The 17500-nt window shown below is 46.9% G+C and overlaps 1 protein-coding gene across 2 annotated transcripts in view; it reads left to right on the plus strand.

Moving 5' to 3' along the window:
* Positions 1-17500, plus strand: part of mylka (myosin, light chain kinase a) — a 96976-nt gene that overhangs the window by 10077 nt on the left and 69399 nt on the right. The window contains exon 2 of one of the 2 annotated variants that reach the window (XM_063213549.1): positions 3971-4130. In XM_063213549.1, coding sequence (XP_063069619.1) covers positions 3971-4130 — 160 coding nt within the window. Of the gene's footprint in view, positions 1-3967; positions 4131-17500 lie in introns of both variants that reach the window. The other variant, XM_063213547.1, reaches the window with a different exon arrangement.

A 17500-nucleotide genomic window follows, 5' to 3' on the forward strand; every position in this document is an offset into this window, starting at 1 on the left:
GTAACGTAAAGGAAAATAACTGAGTGAAGTCTCAGTGACTGACTGACTGACTGGCTGCAGGGCTTGACACTAACTTTTTCGCTTGCCTGACATGTGGCTAGTGGTTTTCCTGAGTAACTAGCCATCCAGCTATTCTACTAGCCACAAATTTGATATTGCTTTTTTTTCTTTATCATGACGCTGTTCATCTAACCTCAGAAGATGAGGTGTTAAAAGCAATCAGGTGAGTGCATAGCTTTTTATATGGAAATAAATCAAACAAATAAAAACTGAGGAACTGAGCTTTTTCTTGAACGTAAATAGAAACAATTGATACACAAGGCGTAAAATGCAGAATAAATGCTATTCTGATGTGTCATACCGTTGAATAAGGTACCTGCCACATTGGCTAGTGGCACTGTAATTGTTACTAGCCACAGCCAAGTTTTACCAGCATTTGGCCGGTTTGGCAGGTGCCAGTGTCAAGCCCTGACTGGCTGACTCCAAAAGAGAGGGCCCCATGCTCGGTAGCCCCTCTTCCAAGCAGCACCACAGACCAAGCAGCAGCGCGTCAGGAAGGTCACATCAAACACACAGCTGTATTTACACAATCACGGCCCCTTCAATGGGAAACAGGCCAGCCAGGGAGCAGTGTTGCCAGATTGGGCGGTTTCACCTCCAATTGGGGCTGTTTAGGATGGCTGTCGTCTCAAAGGGGCATTGGGGCCGGCTTTTTCTGTAGATTCATGGCCATAGAAATCAATATAATTTGGTTCAAATAAATTGGGCAGGACTTAGTGCCATCAAGCGTTTTCTTGAGCATTTTTTTTGGCTTTGAATTGTCAGACACATCTGGCAACCCAGCCAGGGAGAGCTGTGCATGAGAGCAATGGAGACACATGGAACCCATGCCCCGTCAGAAGCCGATCGCCACAGCATACTGTATATAGTAGCCTACACTACACTCTCACTAGAGAATGGGAGGCTAATTGCAGTGGCAATGTTTTTAATCTTCCCAGCTGCAAATCTGTTGAGTGAAGAGTGAAGTACTTTGTAAGATCGAAAGCAAGCACACACACACACACACACACACACACAAACACATGCATGCACAGCAGTGCACACACACATAGTACGCACTATGCACGCATGTACACAAGTGTGCCCACACGCACACATGCATGCACACACACACTGCAGTATATTTAGCAGACGTTTTTATCCAAAGTGACTTACAAAGGGGACATACATAGCGCGCGCACACACACACACACACACACACACACACACACACACACACACACACACACACACACACACACACACACACACACACACACACACACACACACACACACACACACACACAAGTGAAAGAACTGGCTGTATATGTGGGTAAAGATAGAGTGTTGAAAGTGCACTAGGTCGTAAGGGGTGGAGGGGGGGTCGGCTGCTCGAGGGGTTGGAGGGGTGGCTGCTCGAGGGGGGTGAGAGGTGGGAGTGAGAAAAGTGGGCTGTTGGCACACAAGGTGAGGACTGGAAAAGTTTGCCGGCGGGCTGGCTGGATTGGCCCTCCCTTGGCCCCAGAGGCGGACTTTCCATTAGGCAAACCTAGGCAAATGCCTAGGGCCCCGACCAAATATGTCCTCCATAGGGGCCCCAACTGTCTCACCAGATGCAGTAAACGCACAAAAGAGTAGGCTTTGTCACTTGTGCAAAGTAATGAAAGATATATGTAACTCAAAACACTTAAATAGCACCAAAACACAGAATGTTATGTCTATATAATGCCTTTATAGGGCCCCGTGTTGATATTTTGCCTAGGGCCCCAAAAATGGCTAGATCCGCCCCTGCTTGGCCCCTTGACGGCGGAAACAGGCGTGTTTTTGTACACGCTGGTGTGCTGTGGGTATCTGTGGGGACATGGGGAGGGAGAGGAGAGGCGAGGTGAGAGGGTGCAGGGGGGGTTGGGGGGGTGGGGGGTCGGGGATGTGGTCCGGAGGCCCCATGTTTACCCTGAGTTGGTTGAGTGCGTTCCAACACTAAACACAGATACTGTACAGTGCGTATGGTAGGAGACTTGCTGAAATTCACAGGCAAGGTTGGGCAGGGTGAAGGCGAGGTCTCCTCTAAATCACGTCCAAAATGTTGCACCGTGGTTCAACTTTTTATGAATGCAATATCTTGCATGCAGTCAAGTTATGCATGTGATACAACAGAATTTGAATGAACAAAGATATTTTGCTCCCAAAGTAGATCTTTTTAGACCTTGAGCAAATGTGCAACAACATTTCTTCCAATAATAAGATGCCAGGGCTGAAGCTGAAGTCTGGACTGTGTAAGGTTCATCGAACATCAGTGCATTCTTCGGAAAACGTTGCATAACATCTTGAAGCAGGAAAGGAATTCAACATATATGGCCACAAGTCAAAGTGGAGCGTGCCAGGTGTTGAGTAAAACACGATAAGTTAATTCCATTTGCACTGACCTCTCCAGTGTTGTAAATCCATTTGTGTATCATAAATATGCCCAATTATCATAGTATAAATAATATAATGGTATTATAAACGACATGTACAGTGAATTGATGCAAATATATATGTTGGTCAAACAGGCCAAAGATAGTCAATGGTGGTTCAGGATCAGGGTAAACCCTGTGCTTATAATATAACATAATAGTATCACAAACTGCATAGCAGAGATTAACAGATAAATAACAGATTTATGCAAATATGTGAGTCGTTAGACAAAGATGGTCAAATATGGTCAATAAACGGTATAGAATCAGGGGTATGTTACCCTTAAGCATATAAGCCTGTTAAGACGGCTATCTTACCGGCCCGGGGGTCATGACCTTTTGGACCAATATACAGCCAACATGCCATCTCACATCATGCACCGCTGGGCTGAGGCGAAATTGCAGCCAGTGAATTCCTAGACTGTCTCTCTCTCTCTCTCTCTCTCTCTGTTCACGGGGGCTTTAACGTAAAGCATCCAATTATCTTGAGGAAAGCCTGGTCCGGTGATGAGGGGGTTGGCCTTGAAAACTCATACCGCAAAGCGGAATTAAGGATATTGGAAAGGCTGGCGAAGCTATGGGGCTATGTTTGCAGTAAGCCATGAGAAACTGGGCGGTTTCTTCTCACAGAGACATTGGTATTGCAGACAACTCCTTTTTTCAAGGAAACATTCAAGTCAAATTGCTACTGCCTAGTTGCTGGTGAGGGGAACAATACAAGTTTGTTATTGGTTGTGGAAAAACCTGTTGATCTCCAGGAAACTTGTCTCAGTGTTTGCTGATGTATGATTTACAAACACACATGTGTTGAACTGCAGGGGTGCTGGCTGACCCTGCCCAAACAAGAGAAGCTACATTTATTCCATGCCTCTTGTCCATCTCCACTCCTCTCCTCTCCACTCCTCTCCTGTCCTATCCTCTCCTCTCCTCTCCTCTCCTGTCCTGTCCTCTCCTCTCCTCTCCTCTCCACCCCTCCTCTTCCCCTCTCTTTATCTCCTCTCCTGTCCTCTCCTGTCCTCTCCTGTCCTCTCCTGTCCTCTCCTCCTCACCTCTCCTCTCCTCTTCACCTCTCCTCTCATCTCCTCCTCTCCTCTCCTCTCCTCTATTCTCCTCTCCTCCTCTCCTCTCCTCTATTCTCCTCTCCTGTCTCTCCTCTCCTCTCCTCTCCTCTCCTCTCTTCTCCTATCCTCCTCTCCTCTCCTCTCCTCTATTCTCATCTCCTCTCCTCTTCTCCTCTCCTCTCCTCTCCTCTCCTCTATTCTCATATCCTCTCCTCCTCTCCTCTCTCCTCCTCTCCTCTCCTCCTCTCCTATCTCCTCCTCTCCTCTCCTCTGCTCTCCGCTCCTCTCCTCTTCTCTCCTCTCCTCTCCTCTCATCTTCTCTCCTCTCCTCTCCTCTCTTCTCCTCTCCTCTCCTGTCTCTCCTCTCCTCTCCTCTCCTCTCCTCTCCTCTCATCTCTTCTCCTCTCAGCAGGAAGATGGGGGATGTGCAGCTGGTGAGCACGGGCCGGATCTCTAAGACCAGTCTGGGTCTGGGCCGGGGCTCCCCGAGCAGCAGTGACCCGCCAGCCTTCACCCTCCCGCCCCGCAACGCCCGAGTCAGCCCGGGGGGCACCGCCCGTCTGGATGGAAAGGTATGGTGGTTAGGGCTGGGTATCGCAGCCATGTTCCTGTATCGATTCGATTTCGATTCTTAGGGCTTTGAATCGATTAATCACGATTCGATTCGATTCGATTCATTCCGAATCGATTCAATCTGTTCCCTTCTTGGTGCCAGGATTTCCCCCAAAAGATGCTGTTGCCTATTTTTTTTTATAAAAATGTCAACAGGCTGTGGCTTGACAGTGTCAACAGATTGCTAATTTGTAATAATGGGTACTGGGTTTTTTCCATAGACCTAAATTAAACAAAAAGAACAAAAAGAAAAAGAACAAAAAAAAACGATTTTGTGCCCTGTGAATCGATTATGTGAATTTCGATTCGATTCGATCGATTATCGATTAACTCGATTATTTTACCCAGCCCTAATGGTGGTGGGCATTGGGGAATGGGGAGGGACCTCAGTCTCTCAACACTCTCTATGTGACAGGACTTAACCTTTCCGGGGGAAAAAAATGCTGAGTCCTTCAAGAATTTGATGGGGGCTATATATTTCTGAGTGAGTGTGAGAGAGTGTTGAGTGGATCACGGTAAACCTGCCAAACACATCTGCTAGCTCATATGCCTCATAATGTGTGTGTGTGTGTGTGTGTGTGTGTGTGTGTGTGTGTGTGTGTGTGTGTGTGTGTGTGTGTGTGTGTGTGTGTGTGTGTGTGTGTGTGTGCGTGTGTGTGTGTGCCCACCTCTGTGTGTCTGTCTATCTTTGTTTGTCTGCATGTGAGCACTGCATATGTGCTTGCATGTGAGTATGTTCATGCACGTGTGTGTGCGTTCGTGCCTGCGCGCGCACGTGTGTGTGTGTGTGTACTTGTGTGTGTGTGTGTGTGTGTGTATTGTCACATCAGATTGCACATTGAGTGAAGGTGATGAAGGTGCTGAATTCTCCGTCTGGGGCCCCTGGGGTGGGGTGATGTGGCTCCTCCTCTTCCCCATCAACACACGCATAGCACCAGGGAAGGATTACAACTCTATGGGCCCCTGGGCCAGACAACAAGAAAGGGCCCCCTTTCATTATTATTGCTAGTTTACAAAAAGATTCAGTTTGTTGTTGTTGTATGTTGTTGGGGGTTCAGGTTTGAAAATGAAGTTGTTAAAAGTGTGATTTTAACCCAAGTATGACTGGAAATCTAGAGGCTTGGGCTTCTTCAGGGCCCCCTGGGCATGGGGCCTGGTAGGCCCCGTGCAGTAATCCATCAACACACGCATAGCACAGCTGACACAGGTCCTTAGAGCTGCAGCTGCAAACTCCTCGCTCGTACGGTACGGACCTCTGTGACAGGCGTTATCCCAAACCACAACAAATCTCTGCTGACTAGATGTCTCTGTCTTCAGCCACCTCCATCCTCACAGCAGCAAGTCTCTTCACAGTTGGATGGACAGATGGATGGCTGGATTGGCCATAAGGCATACAAGGCATTTGCCCGGTGGACAATGATTTTGGCCTGGTTCTCCCCTTAATGTTGTGGTATCAGTCCTCATGCCAGCACTGCTGACCTCTCCGAGTCAGATTTACATGTTCACTTTAGCTCTTTGGCTCATAATAGATGGTTAAAAATTGTCACAGGCTTCATAATCTCTCTCAATGCCTGGTGGACCGATATTGGCTAAAAAAGGCCCGGGCTGATTTTTTTGTCACAGTCCAGCCGTGGATGGATGGATGTTACAGAAATTCCTGTCAAGAGATTGAGGAAGCTGTACTGACCTTGTCTGTCTGGCCTTTCCGAATAATCACGCAAGCAGAAAACATACAGTGAAAATCCTGCACAATCAAGACCTCCACCTGGAAAACAAAGATGCACTTTTTTGTGCATTTTGTATTGTGGCAGGTTTGTGAGAACCTTTTCTCCATGGTCATTCCTAGTAATCACGCAGACATAAACCGTGTCTGTCTCCGTCTGAAATCTCATATAATCAAGACGTTGACCTGGAAAACCAAGATGCATTCTTTCATATCGAGTTCCCTGGCCATGGTTTTAGGCTGGCTCCGGAGTCCTATTTGCCCTGCTTATTAGCCTGGCGCGTTAGCGATAGGCCTTGAAGCGCAAGGGGTCAGCAAGTCCTTTGCCCAGCTCTGTGTATATGATTGGAGTATAAGTGCCGTGATTAAAACAAGCTGTTTTGGGTTGCAAGGGCCCCCCTGTCACCTTGCGCTCACCTCAGTCTCCTGGCCACTAAAATTACCCACGAGGCCTTACACATCACACGTCATGTTGTCCCTTCTCTCGTTAACAGGAAGTGTGAAATGCATTTCATTCGGAATCATATTGTTATTATGGCATGGTTTTACGACGTGCTTGGATGTGCAATCAGTCCCCTTTTAAAATACTATTTCCACAGCAGATAATGTCACTGTTGTATTCCCCGTGTTCACATTTCAGACAGAAGCCATTAAAAAAAAAACAGAAACGGGAGTGATCTGAAATTTGAAAGCCTCCCACCCCTATAACCCCTGAGAACAAAACAACGTGAGGTCCGTTTTTTATGACATCATGTCTTTTTTTCTCAGGATATTTTGGGACGAATATCTTCTCTGCTAGATATTACTCCTTCAAAAGTTCTGGGTTCATCTCAGCCATGAGATTTTGGGATAAGCTGGTCTGGGCTGGACTGGCCACCTGGCAGAGCGGGAATTTCCCAGTGTGCCCCACACCCTCGTGGGCCCCCTATTTTCAGAAATACATTTCTGAAAACAGGGGCCCACAAGGGTGCGGGGCCCACCGGTGAGTCAGTTCTGCATTACTAATTATGAGGGCCCCCTGTAATGGCGAATCCAGTAAACGCCATGAGGCAGGGGACAAGTAGGTGACCGACGCACAATCCAATATAAGCACGCACGGAGAGGTGAAGTAAAGTTGTTGTTATTGTTTAATTCACACGGTCCGGTTGACTTTCCAAACATAATCAAACAAATCAAACAAAGGTCCAAAGTAAACTAAATATCAGCACTTTGTCTGTCCAATATTGTTCTATTTTGTGTCTATTTTGTGTCTATTTTAATTCAAAAAGTTCCTGGGTCCTATTTCTCCCCCAGTCCAGCCCTGTAAGCTGCGCTGTGCTGCGGGCGGGGCCTTGTGGTATCCTACCCAGTGAGCAGTGGGTAACGCTGAGGAAATTGAAATAATAAATGCTGCCATTAGACTTGCCCGCTGAAGCCTGGAGCCAGCCAGCTGGGGAAGTGGCTGGATGGAGAGACATGGAGACGAGAAGAGAGAGAGAGAGAGAGAGAGAGAGAGAGAGAGAGAGAGAGAGAGAGAGAGAGAGAGAGAGAGAGAGAGAGAGAGGGAGAGTGTGAGAGAGAGAGAGGGAGAGAGAGAAAGAGAGTGTGTGTGTGAGAGAGAGAGAGAGAGAAAGAGAGAGAGAGAGAGAGAGAGAGAAAGAGAGTGTGTGTGTGAGAGAGAGAGAGAGAGAGTGAGAGAGAAAGAGAGAAAGAGCGTGTGAGAGAGAGAGAGAAAGACAAAAAGCCAGCATGGAAGATGACGATGAAAGAGACAGAAAAAAAGGGTGAAGCAAGAAAGAAAACATATAGACAGACAGACAGTGAGAAAACAAACAGAAGAGAGCGACAGAGAGAGGGAGATGGGGGAGCAGCCTGCTTTGTCTTTAGTACCAGACACTATGTCAGGACCCATTGGGAAGCAGACATGGAACCGCAGAGTTCACCGGCCATGTCCTTACAAGGCAGTCAATGACAGAGGCCGGGGAGGTCTGAAGAGGTCTGAGGTCTGAAGAGGCTTTGTCAGGGTCGACGGACCATGTTTAGCACCTGAACGTGAACCTCTGTGCCCTTTCATCTGTGCAGCAGGACGGACTCCCAACACGTGTTTCATCATTGCCTCCTAGAGATGTGTGAGAGAATAGCAATGGACTGGAGGACTGGACGGCTTCTGGACTGGACTCAGCACGAGGGCATTGCACCTACTTCTACAGGCCACCCTTACAATGTAATGAAATTGGCTTGAGTTAAAAAAAAAAGCCCAAGCCCACAGAAGGCACACTCACACACGGCTTTGCTTATGCTGTAAAAGTGGTATGCGAGGAGTCAGCCAATAACAGCAACGATTGGTTAGGCAAACCAGCCGTTGGAAAGTCAAGCCGATAATTAATCAGCAAGGCAGCTCTTTTGAAAGAAATCTTCGAACAGCTCTACCTGTTTTTTCAGCTGTTGTTACAGCAGACGCACATACGGCCCTCACATACGAGTCTTTATGCAAGGTAAAAACTTAGTCCACATGCTGCTGCTGACCTCACCCCCTCCATCCCTCCCTTCTGTATAACAGAATGTAAATCAAATACTATTTGTACGAGAGGATTCACACGGCGAGTGAGCGCTATACCTCCGCTGTGAAGCCAATTAAATCATTAAGTCTTTCCTGGAAAATGGAAACTTGGATGGTGTGTCCTGCAGACGGAGAGCGGTTTGAGCCTCCAATTTTTCTGGCACGGCGGAAGAATGGATAAATCTCGTATCATTTGCAAGTTTAGAACTCAGCCATCTGTATCCGTTCTTCGCTTGACATTCTTCAGCCTCGAGCAGGGCCCAAAAATAACACGGACTACAGATCCTTTGCTTTAGGTTTCCTGCACTGCTGCTATTATGCCGTGTTGTCTCGGACTAAGATGGCTTTAAACTTTCAAAACATACAGCACTGTGCTGTACACCCAGGGCCGGATTTAGAAAGCCTGGGGCCCCTAGGCTACATGTTGCTGTAGGCCCCCACAGAAAGTAAGTTTTGTTACAAAATTACAGATGGTGTCAATTCCAACCCAAGACGAGTATTCATATAATTTGAAACTTTAGCTGACATGGCAGACTAAGTTATCAATACAGCATCTTGTTACATTTCTCCAGTTATATAGATTGTTTCCTCCTCTGGACAATTGGTGGCCCGTAGGCTGCAGCCATATCCTGCCTGTGTGTTAATCCAGCCTTGTGTACACCTCCTTACTCACTCGAGGTGCATTCCAATCTGCGGACTTCCGTCCTCCCTTGCTCACTTGCCTGCTTGTGACCTCTTGATGATGTCACTGACGACACAAAATGAATTCAATATCTTGCAAAAGCACAATTCGAATGTCATTTTCTCATTTGCAGTTGGGATGGTGAAAGAAAAATAGTCCCCCAAAAATTGCTCTGGTTAGGCTGACACCTGGGAAACGTTATTGTTTTCTCCAAGGAGGCTGGGCCAGGAGGCGGGGCGAGACCACAAGCACAGGTGGAGGACGGGAGTGTGCATATTGGAATGCACCCTTGCTTTCCCTTGCCTGCTATAGCCACACAGCTAGCACTGACACCCTCTCTGCAGAGGCACCGGCTTGGAGAACACAAAATTGTCTGTTTTGGAGATTTTACGAGACCTAAAATGGTTGAGACAGGCCTGCCTGACATGATAGATCTTTGTCACTGTTGCAAGGACAATAAAATCTCAGTTTAGTAGCTCTCGCTATAGCAACAGTTACATGTTAAATGTGGTGCAAAGTATTTAATATAAAAATAAACCTACTTTAAAAGTACTTTACGCAAAGAAGTAATAACCACACTACTTTTTAAAACCCAGTTGATCAGATTGTGTGTGTGTGTGTGTGTGTGTGTGTGTGTGTGTGTGTGTGTGTGTGTGTGTGTGTGTGTGTGTGTGTGTGTGTGTGTGTGTGTGTGTGCGCGCGTGCGTGTGTGTGTGTGCATTCATGCATACGTGCCTGTGTGCGTGCGTGTGTGTGTGTCTGTTGGCATGTGTTTGTATGACTGTGTGTGTATTTGTGTGCGTGTGTTTGTGTTTTAGTTTGAGACCCCGTTATTCAAATATGAAAAGATAGAAATAGAAGACAGTCAGGCATGTGGTTGGAAGCGTGGTTGGTGTGAATGAGGGATGTGGTGTTGGTGAAGGATGGGAGATGGCGAACAGCACCTCACTCTGAGGGCTTCATGTTCCTGCAGCGTGGAGCGGAGAGCAGACAGACAGACAGACAGACAGACAGACAGACAGACAGACAGACAGACAGACAGACAGACAGACAGACAGACTAGTGGAATGCTTCCCTGATAGGGATTAAAATGCCTTTGTCTTGTGACTTTTAGCTTCCTGCTGTACCTCTCTTTTTTCCTTTCCTTTTTCTTTTTCTTTTTCTTGGCCCCTTCAGTGTTCTTTTCTTGACTTCTCTCTCTCTCTGTTCTTTTTTTTGTGAAGACTCTCTCGAGGAAGACTGCTGTTCAAGCATTGATTCCACTTCATAGATTCCACATCATCCGTTCAGGAAACAAAACACCCTCGATTTCAAAGTTGGTGTTATGTGAAACCTCAACACTTCTTTTGGATTTCACTCACGGAAAGTCCTGCTGAGAAGTATGTAAAGGAGTCTGCAGTCTGTCTACCCCAAACATCTTCAGGTGGTAGTAGAAAACAAGTTGGTCCACTTCTAAACACACAAATACACCGGCCGCGACCTGAGTGAGGCGAGCGACGGAAGTAGTGGACTTTGTATTGAGACAAAAGCGATTCAGACGACTAGAGGCGATTCGCGCGACGAGAGCGACAGTTTGTAGTTGAACTCCTGGGAATATTATGCAAATTAGCTATGACGGCGTTCGGCGACAGGCACCTCAGGCAATGGGAATGTTGTAATGTTCACATTCTGCTTATACATGGGTTCTCAGTGTTTATCAACACGATGTTATGAGGAGGGGCAAGACACTGGCAGCCAACCACGTGAGCTAATTTTTTGAACGACAGCGGTTTCCAACAATCAGAGGTTGAGTTGTGAGCAGCTAGGTTCGCACAGTCAGGTTATAAACAAAATTTAGAACCCATGTATAACGTACATACTCTAGTCGCTTAAATCACTCGTATCGCTCTCACTTCACAGTTGCGATTCTCTGTCGCTTGAATCTCGTTGCGGCCGGTGTATTCGCTGAGTGTTACATAGTGTTAACGTTTCGACTGAGTGTGTCTTCTTCAGAGTCGACACTGCGTTGAAGCGTTTGTCTGACTTGCACCACAATAAAATAGCAGAAAAACATCGCCTAGTCTCTCTGAAGTGGACCAGCGTGTTTTCTACTGTCTACAGTCCTGGGGTGCATTTCTCGAAAGCATAGTTGTTAGCTAGTTAGCAACTTGGGTAGTTGTCAGCAGGAAATTGCATTGCAAACAGCAAAGTAGCTAACATAGTTAGCAACTACGGTTTCAAGAATTGCTCCTCTGGACTATGAGCATCAAGAAGGCTAGAGCTCAGCGCACAAGTGACCAGGGTTGCCAGATGAGGCTGATGATTTCCAGCCCAAAAAATGTTCAAAACCCGCCTAGGAGCACAAAATCCTGCCCAATTGTATTGATTTCTATGGCAAAAATTGGGCGGGTTTTTCTGATAAATGCCATTTTTTCCCGCACACGGCCATCCTAAGCAGCCCAATTGGGCGGGAACCAGCCCAATCTGGCAACACTGCAAGTGACCTCCTTTCCCGTCATCAAGTGGTACTTCAGAGGTGAGATGCTGACTGCCCATAAATCATATATAGGGGTCCGGTGAGGCCCACATCAGCCCGTCTGATTTAGTGAGCAGGGAAACTCGAGCACAAGGCCACAGAGAGCACTGGGCCCCCATCTCTGGGCTCCCAGAGGAAGCACTGGTGTCAGTAAGTATCTTTCTGTGATTTAATGTGACAGGAAGCATCACCAACCACCCACCACCCACCACATCCCCTGAAACTTCAACTACACACACGTGTGCACAGACACATGCATACACAGGCACCTACCATACATAGGTGCACACACACACACACACGCATATAGGTAGACATGTGCACTCTCATGTAAGCACACACACACACACACAGCAGGCATACATGCAGGCACACACACTCATGCGCACGCACACACACACACACGCACAAACACATACACACACACACACACACACACACACACACACACACACACACACACACACACACACACATATGCACATGCAGGCACACACACACACACACATTCAAACACATGGCCCCAGTCATCTCGCAACACACCATCCCACCCCCATTAAAGCTAACACTCAGCCCCCCTGATTACATAAGGTTAGGCAGCCGAAGGTGTTCAAGGCAGTGTGCAGCACTTCAGCAAAAGCTGAACGTAAAGGAGCAGTGCTGTGGGATGCTACCATGCTCAGGGTACCTCAGTCATGGAGGAAGACGAGGGAGAGCACTGGTTAATTACTCCCCCCACCTACAGTACGTGGTGGGTTGGGAGTCGAACCGTCAACCTTTGGGCTACAAGTCTGACGCCCTAACAGCTTTCCCATGACTGCCCGTCATGAGTGCGTGCATGGGTGCATGTGTGCCATATTATTGTTTGTAACCCTCTTTTTCTTCCATTTCATTTAAAATACATCTTACTCACCCCCAGTTTACAAATCATCTTGGATATTTGTTTCACCCATTGTGTCCTGGAGCGACATATTCGCTGCATTCAAGTTCTTGATATTTGAGCTGTTTTATTAAAGATGGCCTCTCAACGTCATTTAATTAATATTGCCGTGTTCCCAATTGTTATTGAATGTGTTACGCGTTGGTCCTGTTTTAAAAAACGTTCTGGTTGCTTTGTTTCAAGACGTTTTTGCAAGCTGGCAAGGTGGCTTGTGGAGAAACGAGAGAGTGTTCCGTGTTTCTCGTGGAAATGCGTCTCTGATTGGCTCACTCCTCCTGCTCTCGAAGAAACGCGTCTCTGATTGGCTCAGTCCTCCAGTTCTTGGAGAGAATGAAATGGGAAACAGAGTCGCCACTTCCCCGGTTGGTACTGCACTATAGGGGCGCCAACGGAGGCGTGCAGGCTCCATTCAGGGCTGTGCTCTTTCGACAGCGACCCCTAGGCGAGCTGCAGGCACGGAGCAACCAGAGTGAGCTGGCTTTATGTATGAGGCTTTGTGCTGTGTGTGTACCTGAGAGTAGCAACCAGCTGATAGCTAAGCTAAGCTATGTTTCGGGCCACCAGACGTTGCTTGTTTTGAAAACAAGCAGAAAAAAATTACTCAACATGTTTTTAGATAAATGGGTCGATATAAACCTTTGTGGTCAACGCCTTCTTTCGACGTGACGAAACACAGAAAGGTTTTCGTGATTCGCTCGTTTCTCTGCATTATTTATGTAAATTGGGAAACACCGGGAAACACAGCCAGGAGAGTTGACGCACCGCTATGAGAGCCTTGCAAGTGAGTTTAACTTGGGGTGACCGTCCGATCTTCGAAAGGAGTGAGTAAAACTGAGTTTTATCGGAAGTTGGCCTTTAAAGATGTGGGTATGTTAGAGCTGAATTAACACTATACTAGTGCAAAATGAAGGTTCTAGATTTGAAATGTAACTTATTTCATTTTTTTATGTGCTTCGGAGGCTGAGATATTTAGGATTCAATAGGCAGAGGGCACCCTTACCCAAGAAGAGCTTAGGACAAAATGGGTTAAAGTGGACAAGAGAACCTTTAGCCTCATGTAAACGTGAGGCTTGTGGCATGAAGAAGTGTGCAGTGCAGAAGCTACACAGTAAAAAAAAATGCAGTGTTAATTCAACACTCTGGGATCAAACACACTCTGGAAGATGTTAAATCATCTCTATCTGTCTTGAATTAACATTGCCTTTTTATCTCCACCAAGGAGGTCTTTGGTCTCATTGGTTTGTTTGTTTGTCTGTCTGTCTGTCTGTCTGTCTGTCTGTCTGTCTGTCTGTCTGTCTGTCTGTCTGTCTGTCTGTCTGTCTGTCTGTCTGTCTGTCTGTCTGTCTGTCTGTCTGTCTGTCTGTCTCATGAACGGCTTTGGATGCAGCTTTGTGGAGTTGATGGAAATGACCAAAGGAACGAGTGATTAAATTTTGGTGCTGACTTTTTTACTTTTAAATGTATTTTTTATGGGCAATTTCGTCTTTATTTCGGATAGGACAGTGAAGAGTGACAGGAAGCGAATATGGAGAGAGAGGTGGGGTAGGGACGGCAAATGACCCAGGCTGGATTCGAACCCTGGGTGCAACCCTTGGGCATGCAATCCTAAATGTGGGGGGCTTAGCACGCTGCGCCACAGCGCCCCCGACTTTTTTACTTTTTAAAGGACTTTTTTAAACATTCTTCACCATAGACCCGTTCAGAGTCGACGTCCTCATGAATGCGTGCGCATCGTCGACTCAAACACACCAGAGATATTGTATGGATATTACGAGAGACTCCACTTTTCTGGGTGGTACTGCACTCTAGGGGGAGTGCAGACTCGATTCAGAAAGAACGGGCTGCTGCGCTCAGAGCCGTACCTCGACAGCGGCCACTAGGAGAACTGCCGGCATGGGTAAAATCGGGAGTGGTGATTCTGTATGTAATACTGGGTGACAGTGCAGACACTAAAGAGAGAAAAACTGCCATTCTGAAGCGTGTATGTTGATAAAAAATAGAGATTCCGAAAAGTACACTTGTTATGCTATTTTGAGAGGGAAGAGGCTGTTCCAGAAGCTAGGAGATGTTTGTTGTTACAAGAAATTAAACTACTGACTGGACTGATGACATCGCCAGGAATACCCATGTCTGTGGTGCCCACTGCATATCTGAGGTTAGCGCAAGCATCCGTTATCTTATTTTGGAAAAAACACCTGTTGAGTCTCTGTACAAGTGAACGGAGCATGTACGATTTTGAGGCGGTGGTGCAAACGCAGCCAAATTACGTCATACCTGTTTACAAACTCTAAAGGGGTTTATTGCTAGTCTACAAATCTGGACGCCCCTAGTGAAGGCAAATTGAATTGCGGGATATGGCGACTTTTGACATTCCAGTTTCTAACTCTACAAAAAGGCTTAAAATAAAAATACGGTGTAACATAGTCAAATGTTCCATCAAACAGCTTCCTTGGCGGAGGTCTGCACTCTCAGAGTGCCTCTAGGTTTTTACTGTCTTCAGACAGAAGGACAGACAGATATTCCACCAGACAGACAGGCCCTCTAGAGAGTCGTCTGCTGGTCTTTGTGGGATACAGATGTTAGTCAGTCACTCAACCTCCTCCTGAGAGGTTGAAATGCAGTTGCAAAGGAAAAGCGTCAGATGGTTTTGGGCCAAAGCAGCAGAGCAAGAGAGAGAGAGAGAGAGAGAGATAGAGAGAGAGAGAGAGAGAGATAGAGAAACAGAAAGAGATGGAGAGAGACATAGACAGAGGGAGAGCAAGAAGAGTGAGGGAGGCGAGAGACAGAGGGAGAGACAGAGGGAGAGAGAGAGCAAGAGAGGGAGAGAGACAGAGGGAGAGAGAGAGCAAGAGCCAGAGAGTGAGGGAGGCGAGAGACAGAGGGAGAGAGAGAGGGAGATAGCGAAAAGAGAGAGAGAGAGCAAGAGAGGGAGAGAGCGAAAAGAGAGAGAGAGCAAGAGAGGGAGAGAGCGAAAAGAGAGAGAGAGCAAGAGAGGGAGAGAGAGAGCAAGAGAAGAAGAGAGTGAATAGAGAGAGAGAGAGCCCCCTCGGCTCCTGCTTCGCAAACCTTTTGCTCCGTTCCAAAGTCTCTGGAGAGAGTTAGGACTCTATAATTGTTAGTCTCCGCTCTTTGCTCGGAAGAATAATGGAGCCTAGTGTGTTTTTTGCTCTCTGTCTCCCTCTCTCTCTCTCTCTCTCTCTCCCTCTCTCTCCCTCTCTTTCTCTCTCTCTATCTTTCGCCTCCCTCACTCTCTCGCTCTTGCTCTCCCTCTGTCTATGTCTCTCCCCATCTCTTTCTGTCTCTCTCACTCTCTCTTATCCTCTCTTTCTCTCTCTCGTTTGCTAGCCTGGCTTGTTGTGTCAGACTTAAGAAGCTGAAATAAGTCTCAGCACAGTCATGAACTTCGGGCCTCTTCAAAGACTGAAGAGCCGAAAGGAGGTGTGCATACGTGCGTGCATGGGTGCCTGCGTGCATGTGTGTGTGTGCGTGCGCATGTACGTTTGTGCTCTTTTGTTTGTGTGTGTTTGTGCATGTGTGTGTGTGTGTGTAGAGAGAGAGAGAAGGAGAAGAGAGATTGGTAGTGGCTTATGAAAGACAAATGCCTCTGCTCTGGGAACAGTTGAGCTGGAGCATGAAAGAGCCACTTCCCAGTGTGAGTGCGTTGAACAGTGTACACCAGAACATTGAGGAGAACGGAGCCTTGCTCTCTCTCTCAGCTTCACTTGGCCTCCTGCGCCTCACTCATCACTGCAGTCAGGGCCGTCCCAATGTATTTTGGGGCCCTAGGCAAAGAGGGACTTAGTGCCACGCCTTCTTGTCTCCAAATGCTGTGTCCAGACCAAGAGCGAACTACGCTGCCTGGTAGCGTGGGTAGCAGAAGAAGTTTCGCCTTTGAATTCGCTGTATTCGCTGCAGACGCAGCATTGACATGTTTGATTCAGCTAATCACATAATGCCTCTGGCTTGACAGCCTGGGACATTCGGAGATATGAACGTTCTGATTGGTTTTCGCCGAACAGCATCAGAGCGAATTCGCCTGCGATTAGATTTAGTTTAATCGTCAAAATTCGCTCTGGTCGCGCAAGAAGCTTCGCTCCTGGCGAATTCGCTTTGGTAGCGCAGGTCGCGTTCTCTCCATAGAGAAATAATGACTTCCGTCGCTTCATTCGCTCCGTTCGCTCCTGGTCTGTACACGGCAAAACTATTCAGGGGTGTGTTTCTCAACAACATCGTTGCTAACTAAGTTAGCAACTTACTTGGTTGCAATGCAATTTCCCATTGGAAACCTAGTAAGTTGCTAACTGGTTACCAGCCATGCTTTCGCGAAACGGGGTACAGGAGAGGCCGCATCAAGAAATATTTACATTGCGGTATCATCTCCCTTTTCGGTCACCGATCTCCACCAATCCTTACTCCCTCCATGGCTGAAGTGACCTTGACCAAGGCCCCTGTCCCCACACTGCTCCAGGGACTGTAACCAATACCCTGCAATATCTTTAAAGGGACACTGTGTGAGATTTTTAGTTGTTTATTTTCAGAATTCATGCTGCCCTTTCACTAATGTTACCTTTTTCATGAATACTGACCACCACCATCAAATTCTAAGTATTCATTATGACTGAAAAAAATTGCACTTTTCATACATGAAAAGGGGGATCTTCTCCATGGTCCGCCATTTTGAATTCCAAAAATAACAATTTTTAGCTGCAAAAATGACTGTCCTTGGACCATACTAGAAAATATTTGTTTATTACTAAGTAAACTTTCATGTAAAGATCGAATTTGGCAATAGGCAGCCCAGTTTCAATGAGCAGCATAGTTGCAGTACCTTTTTTGACCATTTCCTGCACAGTGTCCCTTGAAGTGACTTTGGATAAAAGCGTCAGGTAAGTCTAATGTAATGTCAACTAAGTGCAATGCAATGTAATGTA

This window comes from Engraulis encrasicolus, chromosome 13, assembly GCF_034702125.1.
Source record: "Engraulis encrasicolus isolate BLACKSEA-1 chromosome 13, IST_EnEncr_1.0, whole genome shotgun sequence".
In the NCBI taxonomy this organism is placed as follows: Eukaryota; Metazoa; Chordata; class Actinopteri; order Clupeiformes; family Engraulidae; genus Engraulis; species Engraulis encrasicolus.